The sequence below is a fragment of the Pimephales promelas genome, chromosome 12 (genome assembly GCF_988280905.1).
Source record: "Pimephales promelas chromosome 12, fPimPro1.hap1.1, whole genome shotgun sequence".
Classification (NCBI taxonomy): Eukaryota; Metazoa; Chordata; class Actinopteri; order Cypriniformes; family Leuciscidae; genus Pimephales; species Pimephales promelas.
This window is the reverse complement of record NC_142780.1, coordinates 34596946-34615673: the sequence shown is the minus strand read 5'-3', so window position 1 is coordinate 34615673 and position 18728 is coordinate 34596946. Positions and strand designations below refer to the sequence as shown.

At 38.2% G+C, this 18728-nt stretch overlaps 1 protein-coding gene across 1 annotated transcript in view; it reads left to right on the top strand.

Moving 5' to 3' along the window:
- Positions 1-3944: 3944 nt before the first annotated feature.
- Positions 3945-18728, top strand: part of iglon5 (IgLON family member 5) — a 203212-nt gene continuing 188428 nt past the window's right edge. Inside the window, exon 1 of the mRNA XM_039688819.2 lies at positions 3945-4426. Within this exon, the coding sequence (XP_039544753.2) occupies positions 4369-4426 (58 nt within the window). The 5' untranslated portion in view covers positions 3945-4368. The remainder of the gene's footprint in view (positions 4427-18728) is intronic.

Sequence of the window (18728 nt, the reverse complement as noted above, 5' to 3'; positions counted from 1 at the left end):
AGTGTGAACTGTGATGGATATTATTTTTAAACATATATATATATATATATATATATATATATATATACTGTATATACATATATGAAGAGTTCAGATGCAAAAGCCTCTTCTAAAGAGGCTTTTCTTCTAAAATGACCATTTTTATCAAGCAAATTTTCTTCTAAAATGACCATTTTTTATCAAGCTTGTATATTTAAGTTCAGTAATTTCATTTAAATGACAATTACTAGGTAATCTTCATTGCCATTTAAGTGAAAATACTGAACTTTCAAAAAATTTCAAATGGCACTTAGAGGCGTTTGCATCTGAACTCTTCATATATATATATATATATATATCTGCTTGTGTGTTCTCAAATATAGATGTGTTCTCATATAGATGTGTTCTTTACACACAGATGTGTTCTTATATAGATGTGATTTTACTCAAAAGTAGAGTGTGTCATAGAAAATTACAAGATTTGCAAATAGCTACATAAGTTCCCTCTTTACATTTGGTCAGTAGGACAGGGCAAAGGACAGAGCGTTCTGCTTTTCTTAGCAATAGATAACTTTGAGTGCAGTAGAAGTCAGACATTGTCTGGTTAGGTTTTCTTGAAATTACATATGTGTTTGCTGAGGAGATGCATTGATGCATTGAGTTAAAATAAGAGGAACCGAAAAACTGTGGGGAGGGGAGGGGGTACATTGTGGAGGATGATCTTTTTTTATATATAACCTCTGTAAAGTGAGAAGACTTTTGCCCTTCTCATATCAGACTCTGTCTGTGTGTGAACTGCCTTTCTTGCAAGAAATAAACATGTATACTTATGACTTTCGAGATCTTCATTGTTCTTTAATTATTATTTAAGAGATAGGTACAACATTTCCACAACAGAACACACACACCAGTGACTGAGATCGTCGTGCAGTGTGAAAAGTACAGTGACCTGAAAATTGTGCAACTAGATTTCACAATCGTGCAGTATTTTAAAACGCCTGTAGTGTGAGCGAGACATTAGTCAAGCATCCCATGTTGAAGTAGCAAACCTCGACTGAGTCATGACAGTAAACATATTCACAACAATTAGCCTGTAAATTATTATGAATAGAACTAAAATCACAGTATTTAATTGTTTTTGATTTCACAGTGTATCCATAAAATACTGTAAATGGAAGTACTGTAAAAAAAGTATTCACAGTAAGTTACTGTAAATTTTACGGTCAATTTTTTTACGGTTTCAAGGAGCTGATATTGTTCTGCATGCATGCAACATCTAAATTGCAATTATTATTTCCAGTTTTTGGGAATTTTTATAAATTCACAGTTGCATATATTCTCAGGGATGATTTGAAAAGGACAGCTGGCGGACGGCCTTCTCTAGATATGAAGTCTGAACCGGAGCAATATCACAAGTGTGCCGAGCTGCTGCGATGCTTCTGCTCTTGGAGGAGTTTTGTGGGCGTGAGAAAATTTGAACAGAAAAATGACAATGATAAACCAAAGCAGGTCGCATAGACTTATAAAAGTTGGGCCTTCGAAAAATCTTGTGACATATCGAAAAACTTGATTGCATTTGAAAAGGTCTCGGGCTGTCACGAAGAACTCTGAATGGATGAGGGACACTGGGGTTCAGATAGCAATCTCGCCATGGAAATTATACCGCATCTGCTCTCTCCCTGACCATCAGAAACAAACACAAAGCGCAGACTCGTTTGAATGCACAACAAAACAGACGATTCTAATCAACGCTAATCACTAGAAATGAATGCAAACTATGAAACACTGTCATTTAACACCAGCATGCATATTAAATGAAACTGTGAACCATTAATGTGCGATAAATGCATCATATCAGGACATCAATTATTCAAAGCCGTGGCAAGATTCATGAGACCTCTGCACCGTTTCGCTCCTGATTTCACTGACAGATGCCAAATGTGTGTGTACTGGCAGGACATGTTTCATGCCCAGTAAAGCTCAAAGCACTTTACACTCATAAGCAGTTAAATTAGAGGTCAAATTGTATATTAAAGCATGTGATCAAAAGGCAAATCTCTAGAAAAGACTTGAGTATTGTGTAGGGATGCACCGATATGAAAATTTTGGCCGATACCGATAATTTTTTATATTTGAAAGCCGATAACCGATATATCGGCCGATAAACTTAAATCCAAATTTTTAGCCTGATTACAAAAACAAAAGTCTCACAATTAAATCCACGTCCCAAGCGCACAATTATAATGATGTTCTCATTATAGTGTTGTATAGCCGAGATGACAGATTTGCGTTGCACATGTTGTCCCGAACCAGATTTTCATTTTTTGAAGAGATTTCAATCATATTTCAAGAAATTCAAAAACATAAACAGTTCTCAACAAGTGTCTCAGCTGAAGGGAATAGTACATTATTTATCGGCTTTAATATATCGGCCACATTTTCTTACCAGGCCGATACCGATAACATTAAAAATGAACATATATCGGCCGATACCGATATGCTGGCCGATATATCGTGCATCCCATGTATTGTGCATGAATGCAGGACTGTTTCCCCCAGCAAAACTCATCATTCTTAAAACAATGAAAAAATGGCATTTGTCATTTTTGAGTGACCTTTCCCTTTAAAGGCTGAACTCCAGCTCTGTATCATAAATAGTTCACCATATTGATATTCAAATGCTGTTGCGACGTCCCTTCACTTGAGTCAGGACAGCCATCAATCTCAAGATGACAGTCAACACCCTGTTAGAGCACAATCCCCACAGTCACTGACCTTGTGAGCGGATACGTGTGAATATACCCGCCAAATTACCATCAAAACCACAACCGTCATGTCCATCTAATGTCATAGATTACATAAAATCAGTTCAGGTCATGCTTTTCAAACTGCATAAATATGAATATGCATGTATAAATTTGCTCAGTTAACTGACGATGCAACCAAACACTGAATTATTCAAATAAATGCACTATTTTTTTTTTAAATTATGCTTACAAACAAACAAAGATGACAATCATATCATACAATTCTGTTACAAAATTGCAAACATATCTGTACAAAATATGACAACAATATGTACAGAGAGTCATCTTAAATGCACTAATGTGGTTGTGGTGTTTTCCCTCCAAAATGATGTCACTTCCTGGAGGACGATGTCATGGTGTTAGTCAAAAGTCTAACAGTGATATTAATTACATAAGCCTAAACTTAAAGAAATTCCAAGACAGTATTTCTATGAAAAATATTTCATTTTTTACATTTTTATTTTATACCAAAAAATATTATGCAGTTCAAATGTTGGATCATGTGACACTGAAGACTCATTCAATAAATTCAGTTCAGATCACAGGAATAAATTACATTATAAAGTATATTAAAATAGAAAACCATTATTTTAAATTGTAATAATATTTTGCAATACTGCTGTTTTTTTCTGTATCTTTGATCACAGAAATGCAGGCTTGATGAGCATAAGAGACTTCTTATAAAAACATAAAAAATGGCGATGTTTCCTAACTTTTGACCTCATATTTATATGTAGTGAAATGTATTTGTAAATAACATGGTTTGCATCTTGAAAAATTGAGAGTCTAATTTTTTTTATTAAGTCAAATGGTCGCACAAAACTGTATCGGCACAGTACGAATGGCCCAATAAATCAAGTGTGTTATTCCTAAACAATCCTCTGCTAAGTTTCCCCACGCAAATCACCTCTCCCAGCAGAAAACATAAAGCACTAATGTGTATGTACACGCAAACACCTTTCCTCCAGCACTGCAGTGCACTGAGCGTGCTATAAATCACCTTATATTATCATAGCGCTCTAGTAGGCTCCGCCCCTCTGCGCTCACGATTGGCCAAGTCTCCTCCTCGGTTCCCCGCCCCCACCCTTGCCGCTCGCTGATTGGCGGAGGAGCTTCTCCTTGAGCTGTCAATCAGAGGCTTCTTTCGTGCTCCGCTCTGAAGCGATGCACAGTGATTCTGATTCACTGAACTGATCGTCAGAGCTCACAACATCCCACTAAACCATCCGAACTGTCGTGTTCTCGTTTTCTGTGCATGCTCTTGCTTTGAGTATACAAATCCGAGGAGGTATACGTTATAATTTTCTTTTTTTTTTTCGCGCAAGGATTTATTTACACATCCTCTGGCACTCCAAACGCCAACAGATTGTGGTTGGTCTCCTTGCAAAGGGTCACTTGGGAGAACCGAGCCGTCTTGTGGCACTCCTGGCACACTTGGAAGATTTGTGGACTGCGGACGTTTCGTCAAATTGGACACAGGGACGGACAACTGCGGTTTATGCGTGTTCCCGTTCATAGAAGATAAAAACGGACTGTTGCTGCAAGAACTGACGCTGAGAAATAAGAAAGCATCAACTCAAACATGAGCTGCGCAATGTTGCGACACGCGCTCGCTTTGCTCTTGGCGTTGCTGTGGAAAGGTAAGTTGCAATTCTTAAAGCATTCTTCTGGAGAAAATGTTCCTCACTCGTTCCTTGCTTCATTCTTTGCTGGGACCTGGAGTTGAATACTAATGCGGCTCCTGGGGTCTACCTGCCAATGAATCATGTGCGTGTGTGTGTGCGTGATCAAATCATAGAAACAAGTGCGCTCCACAACACACGAGTTCTGCATAATAACACTTTGGGAGGGAAACAATACAGCTTTCCTCGTTTCTATGTCTGTGTGTAACAAGTCAGCGGATGCCTTTACAGATATTTTGTTTTGGTTTTTTCATGACCAAGATCAATGCTTTTTTTTTGTGTAAGTGTCCGATAATAACCAATATGCAATTAACACAATTATTGATCAATTAGGCTACTTTGTATCATACCGTTCATATTAATTAATCGATTTTAGATGCCTGGTATTTTCCATATTTAATTCCGTATACATATATTTCCTACATTTTGTTTTGGTATTTATTATATCCATATGTATTTAATTATAATCTCATATGTGCACAGTGATTTGATGCTTGTAGGGTGCCATTCTTTAGAGACCCAGCAGATGGCATTAATCAATAGATCCATATTCAGAAACCGATTATGATTATTTTTATTTTTGATATCCAGTATGCATATAATAATAATAATAATCATTAGACCAGTGATTTTTATTTTATTTTATATTTGCTGTTATTGCTGTTGTGGTTTATTAAATTTGCCATTATATTAGTATATATTATATTCATATTAAATGTCATTTTTAATTTGTACATTTATAATTTTATTATTTTAATGTTGAATAGACAGTGATGTAATGGTGTTGTTTGTGGCTATTCTTTAGAGACCCAGCAGGGGGCATTGATCGCTAGAACCGATATTCAGAAACCGATAATAGTATTTTTTTAAATTTAAAATTTTAAAATTTAATTTTTTTTTTTACTTTTTTAAAGTGTCTGATATGCAAAATAATAATATAAATATTAATGAGTGACTCGTGAATATTTTATTATGCAGTTGTGATTTCTGCTGTTGTTGAAATATTATTATTGCCATTCATTGCTCTTATTTTAGTATGTATAATACTAATTAAAATTTTTTTTTTCTATTTGAATGTTGAATAGACAGTCACGTAATGGTATTTTTTATGGATATTTTTTAGAGACCCAGTAGGGGGCATTTATCACTATAGAAATGATATTCAGAAACCAATAGTTGTTTTTCTTTTCTTTTTGTGATTGATATATGTCTAATGTGCAAATAATAGTAACTTAATATTAATATTAGTGACTCATATTGAGTATTTTTTTGTTATAGTTGTTATTTCTACTGATGTTGATTTATTAATATTGCCATACTTGTTAGCATATATTAAAGGTGCTCTAAGCGATGTTAGGTGTCATCACTTTTGTTGACGTTCGAAGTATTGTCAAATAAAACGGAGGCTAGCTCAAATCCCTCAAACCCCGCCCCCAAATCCCTCAAACTCCACCACCAAATCCCCCATACCCCAAATCCCTCAAACCCCACCCTAAATCCCTCAAACCCAAACCTCAAATCCCCAAAACCCCAAATCCCTCAAACCCCACCCTAAATCCCTCAAACTCCACCACCAAATCCCCCATACCCTAAATCCCTCAAACCCCACCCCCAAATCCCCCAAACCCCACCCCCAAATCCCCCATACCCCAAATCCCTCAAACCCCACCCTAAATCCCTCAAACCCCAACCTCAAATCCCCCAAACCCCACCCCCAAATCCCCCAAACCCCACCCCCAAATCCCCCATACCCCAAATCCCTCAAACCCCTCCCCCAAATCCCCCACCCCCAAATCCCCCATACCCCAAATCCCTCAAACCCCACCCCCAAATACCCCAAATCCCTCAAACCCCACCCTAAATCCCTCAAACTCCACCACCAAATACCCCAAATCCCTCAAACCCCACCCTAAATCCCTCAAACCCCACCCCCAAATCCCCCATACCCCAAATCCCTCAAACCCCTCCCCCAAATCCCCCACCCCCAAATCCCCCATACCCCAAATCCCTCAAACCCCACCCCCAAATCCCTCAAACCCCACCCCCAAATCCCCCATACCCTAAATCCCTCAAACCCCACCCCCAAATCCCTCAAACTCCACCCTAAATCCCTCAAACCCCACCCTCAAATCCCCCAAACCCCTCCCCCAAATCCCCCAAACCCCACCCCCAAATCCCCCATACCCCAAATCCATCAAACCCCACCCCCAAATCCCTCAAACTCCACCCTAAATCCATCAAACCCCACCCCCAAATCCCTCAAACTCCACCCTAAATCCCTCAAACCCCACCCCCAAATCCCTCAAACTCCACCCTAAATCCCTCAAACCCCACCCTCAAATCCCCCAAACCCCACCCCCAAATCCCCCAAACCCCACCCCCAAATCCTTCTAGTCGGTTATTGGCTGGAGCTGTGCGTTATGTTTCGTGGAGCGGGTTGGCCCAGTTTGTTTTTGTTGCGTGTGGTGCCTGGACTGTCTACAGAGGCCGCGTTTTTTCCCAGTGTGTTCAGGGGACAGGCATCTAGCGGATAGTGGAGAGATGTTTGCAGTATGTGACAAAAAAAAAAAAAAAAACGCGTGACATTGCTTTGAGCACCTTTAATGTTGAACAGAACATGCTGCTATAGTGTTGCTGGTGGCTATTCTTTAGAGAAGCAGCTAATGGCACTTCACTGAATATATCGGTGATTATCTGCATGCAATTACTTGTTGAATTGAATCTTTCAAGTCAAGTCACATTTATTTATATATATAGCGCTTTTCACAATACAGATTGCAGAATCTCTCTGAAATGGTTGATGCAAATTGCTTCAATATATTTCTAGTGAATGGTGATATGTGAAACTGGTGACAATCCCACACTAGTAGACACAAAAGTGATGTTGCTGCAGTTTCGACAAAAGAGTGTGTGATTTGTGAGAAGAAGATGCACTCCTAGCTATCATCTTTGTGAATGTTCGGAGACAGTCGCACTTGGTGAAATGGTTAATATCAGAAAGATGAAGAAAACCAGACACAGCTGGGTGATTCTTATGGATCCGGAGGACTATTGTTGTGTTATTGATCCGTCAGGGAACGCGTGGGGCATCGGGGATGGAATAATAGCTTTTGGTGAGCTGTGAATGGATGAATACTTGCTTTGAAATGATGTTTGATCCCACTTTTTGAACCCTTTACTGTGATGAACACAAATTTAATCATTCTTGCCCTGTGGGTGGAGTGTTTTTCCGTGCATGTGCACTCCTTGCACTTCAACTAATGCATGCCACCTATTAAAGTTGGTATAAATCGTGTGTTAATCAGAATCGATTTTCTTTATTAGAGGACAGTGCTGCTGATGCACAGATCAATGAAAGTCCATGCAAACATCAAAGTTCTGTCTTTAAAAACTTTTGCTGATAATTTACTCACCCCCATGTCATCCAAGATGTCCACGTCTTTCTTTCTTCAGTCAAAAAAGAAATGAAGGTTTTTGATGAAAACATTCCAGGATTTTTCTCCATATAATGGACTTCAATGGGGTCCAAACGGTTTAAGGTCCAAATGAGAGTTTCAGTGCAGCTTCAAAGGGCTTTAAACGACACCAGATGATGAGTAAGGGTCTTATCTAGCGAAACGAGCGGCCATTTCAAAAATAAATAACAAAGTTTAAGTTTTATAAGCACAAATGCTCGCCGTGATGCGCGTTCGTGACGCTCCTATTCGAACTCGTTTATCAAATGAACAAATCTTTTTTCGAGTCATGACTGGAAGTGTCCTAGATATGACCCTTATTCATCGTCTGGTGTCGTTTAAAGCCCTTTGAAGCTGCACTGAAACTCTCATTTGGACCTTGAACCGTTTGGTCCCCATTGAAGTCCATTATATGGAGAAAAATCCTGGAATGTTTTCATCAAAAACCTTAATTTCTTTCCGACTGAAGAAAGAAAGACATGGACATCTTGGATATCATGGGGGCGAGTAAATTATCAGGAGTTGTTTTTTTTAAAAAGTGAACTACTCCTTTAATGTTCCTTGGTAAAAAAGTGTCAGCATGAAGGTCCCTTTTAGGGGAACTATTCTTTTAACATTGCAAATCAAACAAGATGGACTTGAAGGACAAGCGACGAAGAGCATGTTTTAATGTGTTTTGGACGTTGGGAGGGGTGAACTCGACACCCCGAGAGTTTGTTCTCAACAGTGCTGATGATGTTTGCTCAGGGGAAAATCTGTCTGAAACTCATTATGGTTTTTTTCTCACAATTCAGCAGTTCTGCACAAGGGAAATTGATTCAGGCGTCTGATAATTTGATATGTACTGACCACATAATTTACACTCGCGCACAGTTGCTGGCCTTTCTAATATTGATTTTATTATTTTTGTCTTTTTCCATCATCCATGTTTGAAGTGCAGAATATGATTAACCAAAAGTTCCTAAATATGTATTTTTCTTGCATAACTTGCTGGTATTTTTCCGGTTTAAAAAAATACACTCGTCTTTGAATAAACTCCAAATGGCTTTTGTCTATTACAATAATCTTTTTTAAAGTAAATACTCAGTTTTAGAGCCAGACCGATATTATCGGCCGATATTAGGCATTTTCCATAATATCGGTATCGGCAGTTATAATGGCCGATAAATGAATATTTAAAAAATAAAATAAAAACGGATGAAACACGCTTCAATCATCTCTCCTTGGCCTGTTATATTGAAAATGTATGTTTTACAACTTGCAGTATGATGTCATCTATTGCTAAATTATGACTCATCTTAGACTTCGCTAACCACAAAGCTAGCTAATGCCACTAACGTTAACGTTAACATTAATGAGCTTGGAAACCACAATGAACTTTTTCTGATAGCTAGCATATCTCTAGTTACAGTCCCTGCATTGTAAAATGTAAGTTATACTTGCGAGGAGTGAACATTTAGACATAGAGAAAAAGTATCAAACGTATCTTGTGCAGAAAAGTTAGCTTTTCTTTTACACGTGTGTGAAATCCAACAATATTTAATTAAAAAAAAAAATATCGGCCGATATATCGGAATATCGGATTTTAAAATCGGTATCGGCCTTCAAAATCCTTTATCGGTCGGGCTCTACTCAGTTTCACCATAGTCTGATACCCGTACCACTACAGTACTTTTATGCAAATGAATCAAGAAAAGCCTCATTAGTGTGTACATCAAAGGCAGACGGGTTCCTGTTCTCCAAACGTGTTGCTCATTCTTTCCTCGACGTTTCCAGGACTTATTCGACAATCCCACTGCAGCTCACCAGTAGATGGAGGATTTCTGGTTCCCTGCCTTGAGCTGGTCATGTGACCACACATGCATCGCTTCACCCAACACACACACATGCCTTGAAACGACTGAGGCTGCTTTATGTAATCGAATTAAAATGATGCTTCTGAATGCGGCCTTGACTGACCTAGACCAGACAAAAATCTGAAAAATATCAAAGATGAGTTATTATCGCAAAACCAGTCCTGAATTGGTATTTTCCTAATTGTCTTTTTGGGACTAATTGCTTTTAATGGAGAGAGAGAGAGATTGCATTTGTTCTGTTTGTCGTGCAGGGCATATTTTGCTTCGACATTTTGCTTTCACAGTGAATACTAATCACACTGCAACACAATAAGTCCCTGCAGGGTATCCGAGGGTGCTTTCACAAGAGAAGTTTTGCTCCGTTTGACGTCAACGCTCGCGTTTTGCTTTGTTGTTCACTAACTGAACCAGTGTTTATGACTTATAATGCGCCTATTAGATTTATGACTTATAATGTGTCTGTTTCAGCAGACGGAAGTGATAATCTGCGCATGTTCAGTTTAGTTTAACCAGGGATGAATACTAATAATAAAGCTGCATGATAATGGTTTAAACCTAATTATCATGAATAATATGATGGGTTGTCTGTCAGTCATATAATGGAGGTCTATGGTCACCACCTCAAAGAGCATGCACAGAGAAGTCCAAATTAAACATGATTTAATGACTCGTAAATGTAAGTACACATTGATGGCCTAAGACACGAAACGAGCGGTTTGTGTGAGAAAACGAACTGTATTTATATCATTTTTACCTCTTGAACCACAGCCACGTCCAAGTGATCTGAGAGTGCGTGAGCTTTGTGGCTATAGGTAAAAATTATATAAATACTGTTCGTTTTCTCACACAAACCGCTCGCCATCAATGTTAGTCATTAAATCATGTTTAATTTAGACTCTTTGAGGTGGTGACCATAGACCTCCATTTTATGACTGACAGACAAGAACGGTTTGAGAATCTTGGATGCCCTTGAGGTAAGCTAAAACATACCAAAACTTAAAATCCCTTTAAATTACCAAGCTTTCCAAAATCACGTTGAGACCATGTGTTGGCTGGGACCAGTTGTTCAGTATATTATAACCAATTTTGTACGTTTATGCAGTACATAGTGGGGCAAGTGGGTCAATGTGAATGGTTTGTCTCCTCCTTTTTCCAGGACTGAGATGACTGGCTGGCAGAGAAAGCGCAGTGAAATCAATCCTCTGCCAGCCGAAACAGATGCTGCGTCTTTCAAAACTGGCTCCTGTCTTTTCCGACGCGGAGCTCTCCAGACTTGGCCCTGCACATGTTCTGTGGCTCTCTGTGTTTTCTGGATCTGTTCTTTGTTGCTGCCGGCTTGAAGTCCATCAGACCTGGCCTGTGTGTTTAGTGGGAAGGAGCCGTTGACGTAATGGCATTGCTGGTGGGCTGATTCAATAGCGTCGGGCTTCAAGCCTGGGGTTGCTCATTACACCTGTTGGAAACCGCTGTGACAGATGGCACTTTTTTGGCGATCTGGACCTTTTGAAATGTGCCGTCGCTAAGGCAATCAAGCCGTAGAGGATTTGTAAACATTTTCCCCACAGATACTAAACCATTTAGCATGTTATTTCAGTGCATTTTATTCACAAGCTGCCCGCAGTCCAGCTCGACCAGATGTTAAATGTGTCATTATTCTTTTCAGCTCAAACAGACCCTGTTTTTATGTGAATGAACCGGTTTTATTCACAAATATAGGGGTTAAATTTTAAGATCTTGCATATGTACTATTTTTATTGTTTTCACAATGGCCATTTTCATCTTCGTTTTGTAGTTCTGTAGATTAGTTCCCTATAAAAAACTCACTTTTGCTGATAATTTACTCGCCCCCATGTCATCCAAGATATCCACTTCTTTCTTCAGTCGAAATGAAATTAAGGTTTTTGATAAACATTCTAGGGTTTTTTTCCATATAATGGACTTCAATGGGGTCCAAACGGTTCAAGGTCCAAATGAGAGTTTCAGTGCAGCTTCAAAGGGCTTTAAACGATTACAGACGATGAATAAGGGTCTTATCTAGCAAAACGATCGCTCATTTCAAAAATAAATAAAAAAGTTTAAGTTTTATAAGCACAAATGCTCGCTCTGTTCTGTGATGCGCGTTCATGACTCTCCTGTTCGAACTCAAAATGAACGAATCTTTTTTCGAGTCATTTCGTTCGTTGAATCAACCAAATGACTTTTTGAAATTTATTATTATTTTTTTTTAAATGACCGCTCGTTTCGCTTGATAAGACGCTTATTCATTGTCTGGTGTCGTTTAAAGCCCTTTAAAGCTGCACTGAAACTCATTTGGACGTTGAACCGTTTGGACCCCATTGAAGTCCATTATATAGAGAAAATCCTGGAATGTTTTCATCAAAAACCTTAATTTCTTTTCGACTGAAGAAAGAGAGACATGGACATCTTGGATGACATGGGGGTGAGTAAATTATCAGCAAAAGTTTTTTTTTTTTTTTAAAGTGAACTACTCCTTTAAAAGCAGAGGATCGTCTGTGAGCGCCACCATGTGGATCCAGTCAATTCCGGGCAGATGCGCTGGCGAAGACTTTAAACAATTGTCTTTTAAAGCATGCATATAAATTTGTTAAGCAAATGCTTATATTGCATCAATTCAACATTTAATGATCTGCACTTATTTAAAAGGTATTTGCAGCATTTTCTACTGATCATGTAAACATTTTCCCTGAAGACACACATTTGCAATGAACTGAGCAAGTTAAGCTCTTCTTATTCAGAAATAGTGGTGCGTAGTGAGTTTTTAAATGAAGTCATTATTCATTTCAACGTGAACATGGCTCCTTTCTATGCAAATGTGGCTCATATGGCTACTTATTTGCAGCAAAACTGTATATTTGTTAACATTTTCTCCAAAGAAACTCAATAATGTGAATTAAATTCAGGCCGAGCCTACTTCTGCATTCCAGCAAAAGCAGAGAAGCTTCTCACCTCGAGTATTTAAACGGCACATGAGGCTTCGTGTGAATTCACAAAACACTTTGTGGAGCACTATTTGCCTAGTGCAATTGAATTTCATTAAAAAGAGATGTTTGTGTACATATTCTAGTGATCATGACAGAGGTAATTCATCAGATGATGGAGAAGAGAGGCGTATATTCAGATGTGTTTCGTAGACAAGCGTTTTAAAGAGCCTCGCTTGAATTCGTTTTTTCTTTCTTTAGATTTTTTTTTCTTGTTTTCCAAACAAATATGCAAAGATTCTTAAATCAAGATAGAGTATTTGACAAGACTTAATATATCTAGTTTATGCCCATAACAAGAAAAATATCTGCCAATGGGGTCAGAAAAATAAACTCAAGATTCTTAACCTATTGGCCAATATTTTTCTTTGTTTTTAAACAAAACCTCACTTAATTCAGATTTAGTTTTTCTTCCTGAAAGCCCGTATACGGGCAATCTAAATTTACTTCACTACTGTATATTAGCCTACTATTAAATCCTAATCTAGTCGACAAACTATATATCGTTGGAAAGGTCTAAGACTCCAAATAGATATTTTAGCGCTGTTTCTTTCTTACATATTATGAATGAACAGTAATATATGAATTTATGACAAGAGTGCGCTTCAAAAAATCAACGTCATTACAGAAGTTTCTGACCTTTGTCACAAAAAGTCGACGCACACACTTTTAATAATTGAAACTTTGGTTTTTAGTGCTAAAAGTTCATAATAAAACATAGTTAGTATTTGTCAATAAAAAAAGATAAAATTATATTTTAAACAGTAAGGTAAGAAGTCCTCTAAAAAGTATAATATATTATATATATAAATATAATTTTTATTATTATTATATCACATATTTTAGTAGTTATCATAAAATAGTTATCATTTGAAAGCTTACGAACTCAGAATTCATCCTGTGAAAACCGTTTTGAAATTGGATGTTGCGTTACCATAGAAACGGTATTTTTTTATTAGGCCCCTCCCCTTTTGGGCATTATCTTTCATAATTTATTATCAAAACCTTTTCTAATCTTGACAAAACACATTGTCAGAAAGGTCTATTTTGTGACAGAAGTGATATTTGGATAGAAATTTATTAATTTATTATGGCAGAATGCATACAATTAAATTCAATGGAATTCAATGGCACCCAGTGGCTATTTTTGGTATAACGCCTAAACAAAATCAAAATTTGTGATATCAACTTTAAATTTGGAACACAGCTTGGTTAGATATATAGCTTTCATTTTATAGTAATTTTATAGTAAAAAATATTTTGTAAAATATTGATTTTATATTAAAAAAAATATATTAATAAATTATATTTGATTTACCGTAAATTATAACTTCCATAACTTTTTCATACTTTAATTTTTTGAAGTGCTTTCACTTCAGTAATAATCTGCTGATTGTTTTCTTTAAAACAAGACCAAACTTGGGTATATTTCAAAGCATTCTTGAATTACAACCATTTAAGTTTGTATAGTGCATTTTATGGTGACAGGTAAGGGGTAATAGCAATACAAATACGTGTTTTTTTTTTTTTTTTTTTCCTGTGGGACGGGAGAACACACAAAATCAATGCATCTCTATTATTGTGCGGGATTAAATTCTCCCAGTTTTGCGGGTGCGGGTGGGAGCGGGCGGTAATGGTTAGAAATTTGGCGGGCGCGGGATGAAGAAAACAGTCCCGCGCAGGGCTCTAGTTCGTATTGTTGATGTCGAAAAAATATTTTCAAGATTTGTTATCACAACATATTTTCTTTTGTCAAATCAACTTTATAATAATTTATTTAGTTGAGATAACTTATTATTTTGAGTTTCTGATGCTTAAATTAATCTCCTCCATTGTATTAACTCACTTTTTCCAATTCAATCAACTTAAAATTTTAAGGCCACCCAGGTTACTTACTTTTTTAAGTTAAACCATCAATATTTTTTTACAGGGCGTTGTCGTTACTGTTCGTATCACCGTGTATCAAGTGCCGAGAAAGAGCTGAAACTCAGATATGATCAGGAACTTATAATGTCCGACACATGCTGTGAGTGCTCGACCAATCACAGCAGACTAGGCCGTCTGACCAATCAGAGCAGAGCAGGCTCTCAGAAAGGAGGAGTTTAGAGAGACTGAATCATTAATCAAACCGTTTCAGACTGTGAGGAAAGAGCTGATGCTGCAATGCAATGTAGGCCCATATTTTGAGAAATTAGTTGGATGCATGCAAATTTATTGTCGGAAACGAAATAAGGAGCTTTTGAAATAGCACAATAGGAGTAAGAAAATCATTTTTGCAGCTTTGCAGTAGCGGAACGACATTTGAGTTCTCTATGACCTGCCTTTGACAAATGAAATATGACAGATGTGTGACCACACACACGCCGCTTCAGTGCTCGAGCTGAGGATGAAGGGTTAAGCCACCATGTAAGTCTTCCTTCCATACGAATATGGTCCTTTACAGGCGGTCGGATGAACTGCAGTAAATAATGATGATTGCCTAAAGTGAACCAAAGAGACACGTGACGGCGGCGAAGGTTCTGCGAGCATGTTTAATTATCATCTCTCGTTCCTCCCTTGCCCTTCTCTCCACCCGTGCATGAATATGTCCAAGAAGAAATGGCCTCACTCTAATAATAATGAAAAAGCCCCATGTTTTATTTAACACAGCAGAAGGATCATTCAAGTGGCGTCAGAGTGGATGTAGCGGCTCGCAAATATTCTCCGCACACGCTCGGTCATGCGTGCCGTGAATGTGTGTGTGGACGCGGGTACGCCTTTTGCCAGGTGAATTTGCACGTTTCTGTTGCTTGCGAACTGCTCAAACTTGTATGTGCATATTCCTGCCACTCTGTAAACATAAATATCTTAGAGCAATGCTATTGGCATGCAGAGTCGGGTCGGGTCCTTGAGATGCAGTCGGCGCTGTGTGTGTGTGTGTGAGCCCAGATTGGAGTGGACTCTTTGTCCCGAGGGACGTGGAGGGTCCTTGCTCTCTCCCTGTCCTCATTATGGCAGACAAGGTGCTCGGCCGTGAATCAATGGCGACGGTTTAGACGCTAATGCCAGCCGGATCTCGTAATAGGTGCATGTGTGTGTGTCTTTGAGTTCGTTTGTCCTGTGTTACAGGAAAAGCACGCAGTCATTAGACTCCTTTGCACATTTGCAGACCACACTCCCTCATTGCTCCGAGTTAATGGCGGTAATTTTTAATGTTGAGTTATTACGCCATAGCAGACCTGTAATGAAAGTGAAATGATGGTGATTTCAGAGCAGCGGGGGATGAAGACCGAGCCGCGTTTGCTCTGGCTGCTGTTCTCACGTGGTGTCATCTGATGCAAATATTGCCAGTCAACCCAATTCATTGCTTTTATGGGCCTCTTATTTTTGGTATGAAGAGATATTCTCTGAAAACAAGTCTTTATATATAATGCATGTTGTTTAGTAAAATGTTTTTAGCAGCTGTGATTTTTTAGAGATTTAAAAATTCTGCTTGAACCGTATTTAATTAAGGCTGTGTTTACACGGAAACGATTCTGAAGAGAAAACGCAAAAGTGGCGTTGCGTTGTCACTTTTTATTCTGCGTTTAGACCGAGCGGCAACTGAAAGATGAAGCCTACCCGGTGTTCTGTCGATCTGTCCTACCTTGTCAGATTTTCCTACCGCATAGCTGTCAACCCTCCCGTTTTTTCCGGGTTTCTCACGTATTTTTACTCTTTTCCCGCTGTCTTCCCGTTTTAGTATTTTCCCGTAAAATATCCCGTATTTTTACTCTGATTGTGTGAGACGTACGAGCTCGGACTGATTCGGCTTGAAGTCGTTTATTCTCAGATGCGGCGCCGCGCGCGCTGGCCGGAGACACACTGTGTGGCGTGTCCGTTTTTATTTCGGTTCCCATGTTAACAGATTAGAGCTTGCACACTCCAGAAAACGCGTGCATGCTAGAAATAGAACTGACGCCTATTTTTTCACGCGACACGCAAGCGTGTTGAAAGCGTTTCCAGGCAAAAAATAAATAAATAAAAAATAGGAAACGATATTTATATGTCATTTTGTACTCGAATAGCCTACATTTTACATTTTGTTGTTTGAAAGTCAAGGTTTTTACATAAATTCAGATATCAATGTAATTTAAACAAATAATAATTATAATAATCGATTTATATTGCCATTAGTTTTGCCTATATATAATTTAATGTCATATAACATATGAATGAAATATCTTTTCTTTCTTTTTTTCATTTGTTTCTTATGCTCTTAACAATGTGATTACACGAAGAAGAAGAAAAAACTTTTGGAAAAAAAACATTCTGGGCCTCAGGAGGATATAAAGATGGGATAGGCTACAATAACAAGAGTGTCTTCTGAGTGACGGTCCACCACCAGGCTAAATATAGGCTCTTTAAAACTACACAAAATGTGTAAATGTAATTGAAATAAACAGATTTTGTGGGTTTTGGAAGATGTGATAACATTTGAAATTGTTGTCGTAAAGGCAAGAGCAACACACCGCTAATCCAAATGTAGATTTTTTTTCTTTAAATGACACTAGTTTCTAGGCTAGTTATTAACTCTTTAGACTTTTAAGGATTAGTGCTTTATTTTTAAAGTTTGTGGGTAAGAATCGTGTAAAAAAAATCCCTTATTTTGGGGATGGAATCCGGGAAAACTCCCTTATTTTCAATGTTCAATGTTGACAGCTATGTCCTACCGTAGCGCAAAATTATAGTCATATCTATCGGTTCATCCTACCTCGTCGTAAAATCCTACTGAGCGTTTCTGCTTCGCGTCTGTGACTAAGTACATAAAATATTTCAGTGTAACTTTGCCGAATTTTCTTATTAGGCTATGTTACGGTGATTTTACAGTGCAAAGTAAGTTACCTCTTCAGATTGTCCTATGAAATAAACGGTCGGATGATTTTACGTTGCATAATACCTCATCAGATTGTGCTACCAGTATGAAATAAACGAGTAGTATGATTTTACAGTGCAAAATGCCTCATCAGATTGTCCTACCAGTATGAAATAAACGAGTAAAGTTAGTATAATCGTGTGTGTGTTTATATTTTACACCAAACAATCAAATCAATTCCCCGCCAATTCATCAATTTAATGTGAGAGTAAACAGTTCTCATTACTGCTATTATATCTTTGTATAGTAATAATTGACATAAATAGTGAAAAACTTACCTCAGATGAAGAAGATCTCGCGCAAGTAGTAAAATGTTATGGGCGTGTTGTTCAGCGTGACAAAAATGACGTATTATTGATGTGCGCATGCGCAGTAAGCCTTGGTAGGACAATCTGACGGGTAGGATGGAATGTCAGAACACCGGAAGTGCGATAAACTGCAATACATCTCAAATCCGCTAGAGGGCGGTCCCAAAAGGGAGCAAATATCCATAGACGTCATGTTATAATGTCCGTTTTCACAGCATCCCTCCAGAAAAACGCGATTATGCGATCGCTGAATTCAACGCAAAATCAGCCAAAGTCTGCATATTTATGCGGGGGCCGCATTTTTTCAAATACGCCGCACTTTCGCCGCATAAATTGCCGATTTCCGTGCAAAATATGCGAGGTTTGCATGATTTTGTAATCCTCGCATTTTCGTTGCAAAAAAGCCACATATATCTTAGCAGAAAGTTGAAAAATGTTGCGTTTGCTTCACACAAGAGCAGCCATTTCCCCCTGTTTCCATGGGAACGTTATGAAGTGACGCAATTACGCGACGCCAGACAGACTCACGTAGGCGATTGACATCTCACAAATCGAACTCGTATAACTGTCTGTCACACGTTCTACCGTCACATCGTTACTTAATAAATAACATAAGATAAAGGAAGTAGCATCAAACACATGGGGTGTTCGAGGCGCACACAGTTCAACAGGGAGCGCGCAGCTCTTAACACCTTATTTACACTCGTTACAGTCTGAAATAAAACAAGATGAGAAATTAAATGTTCCC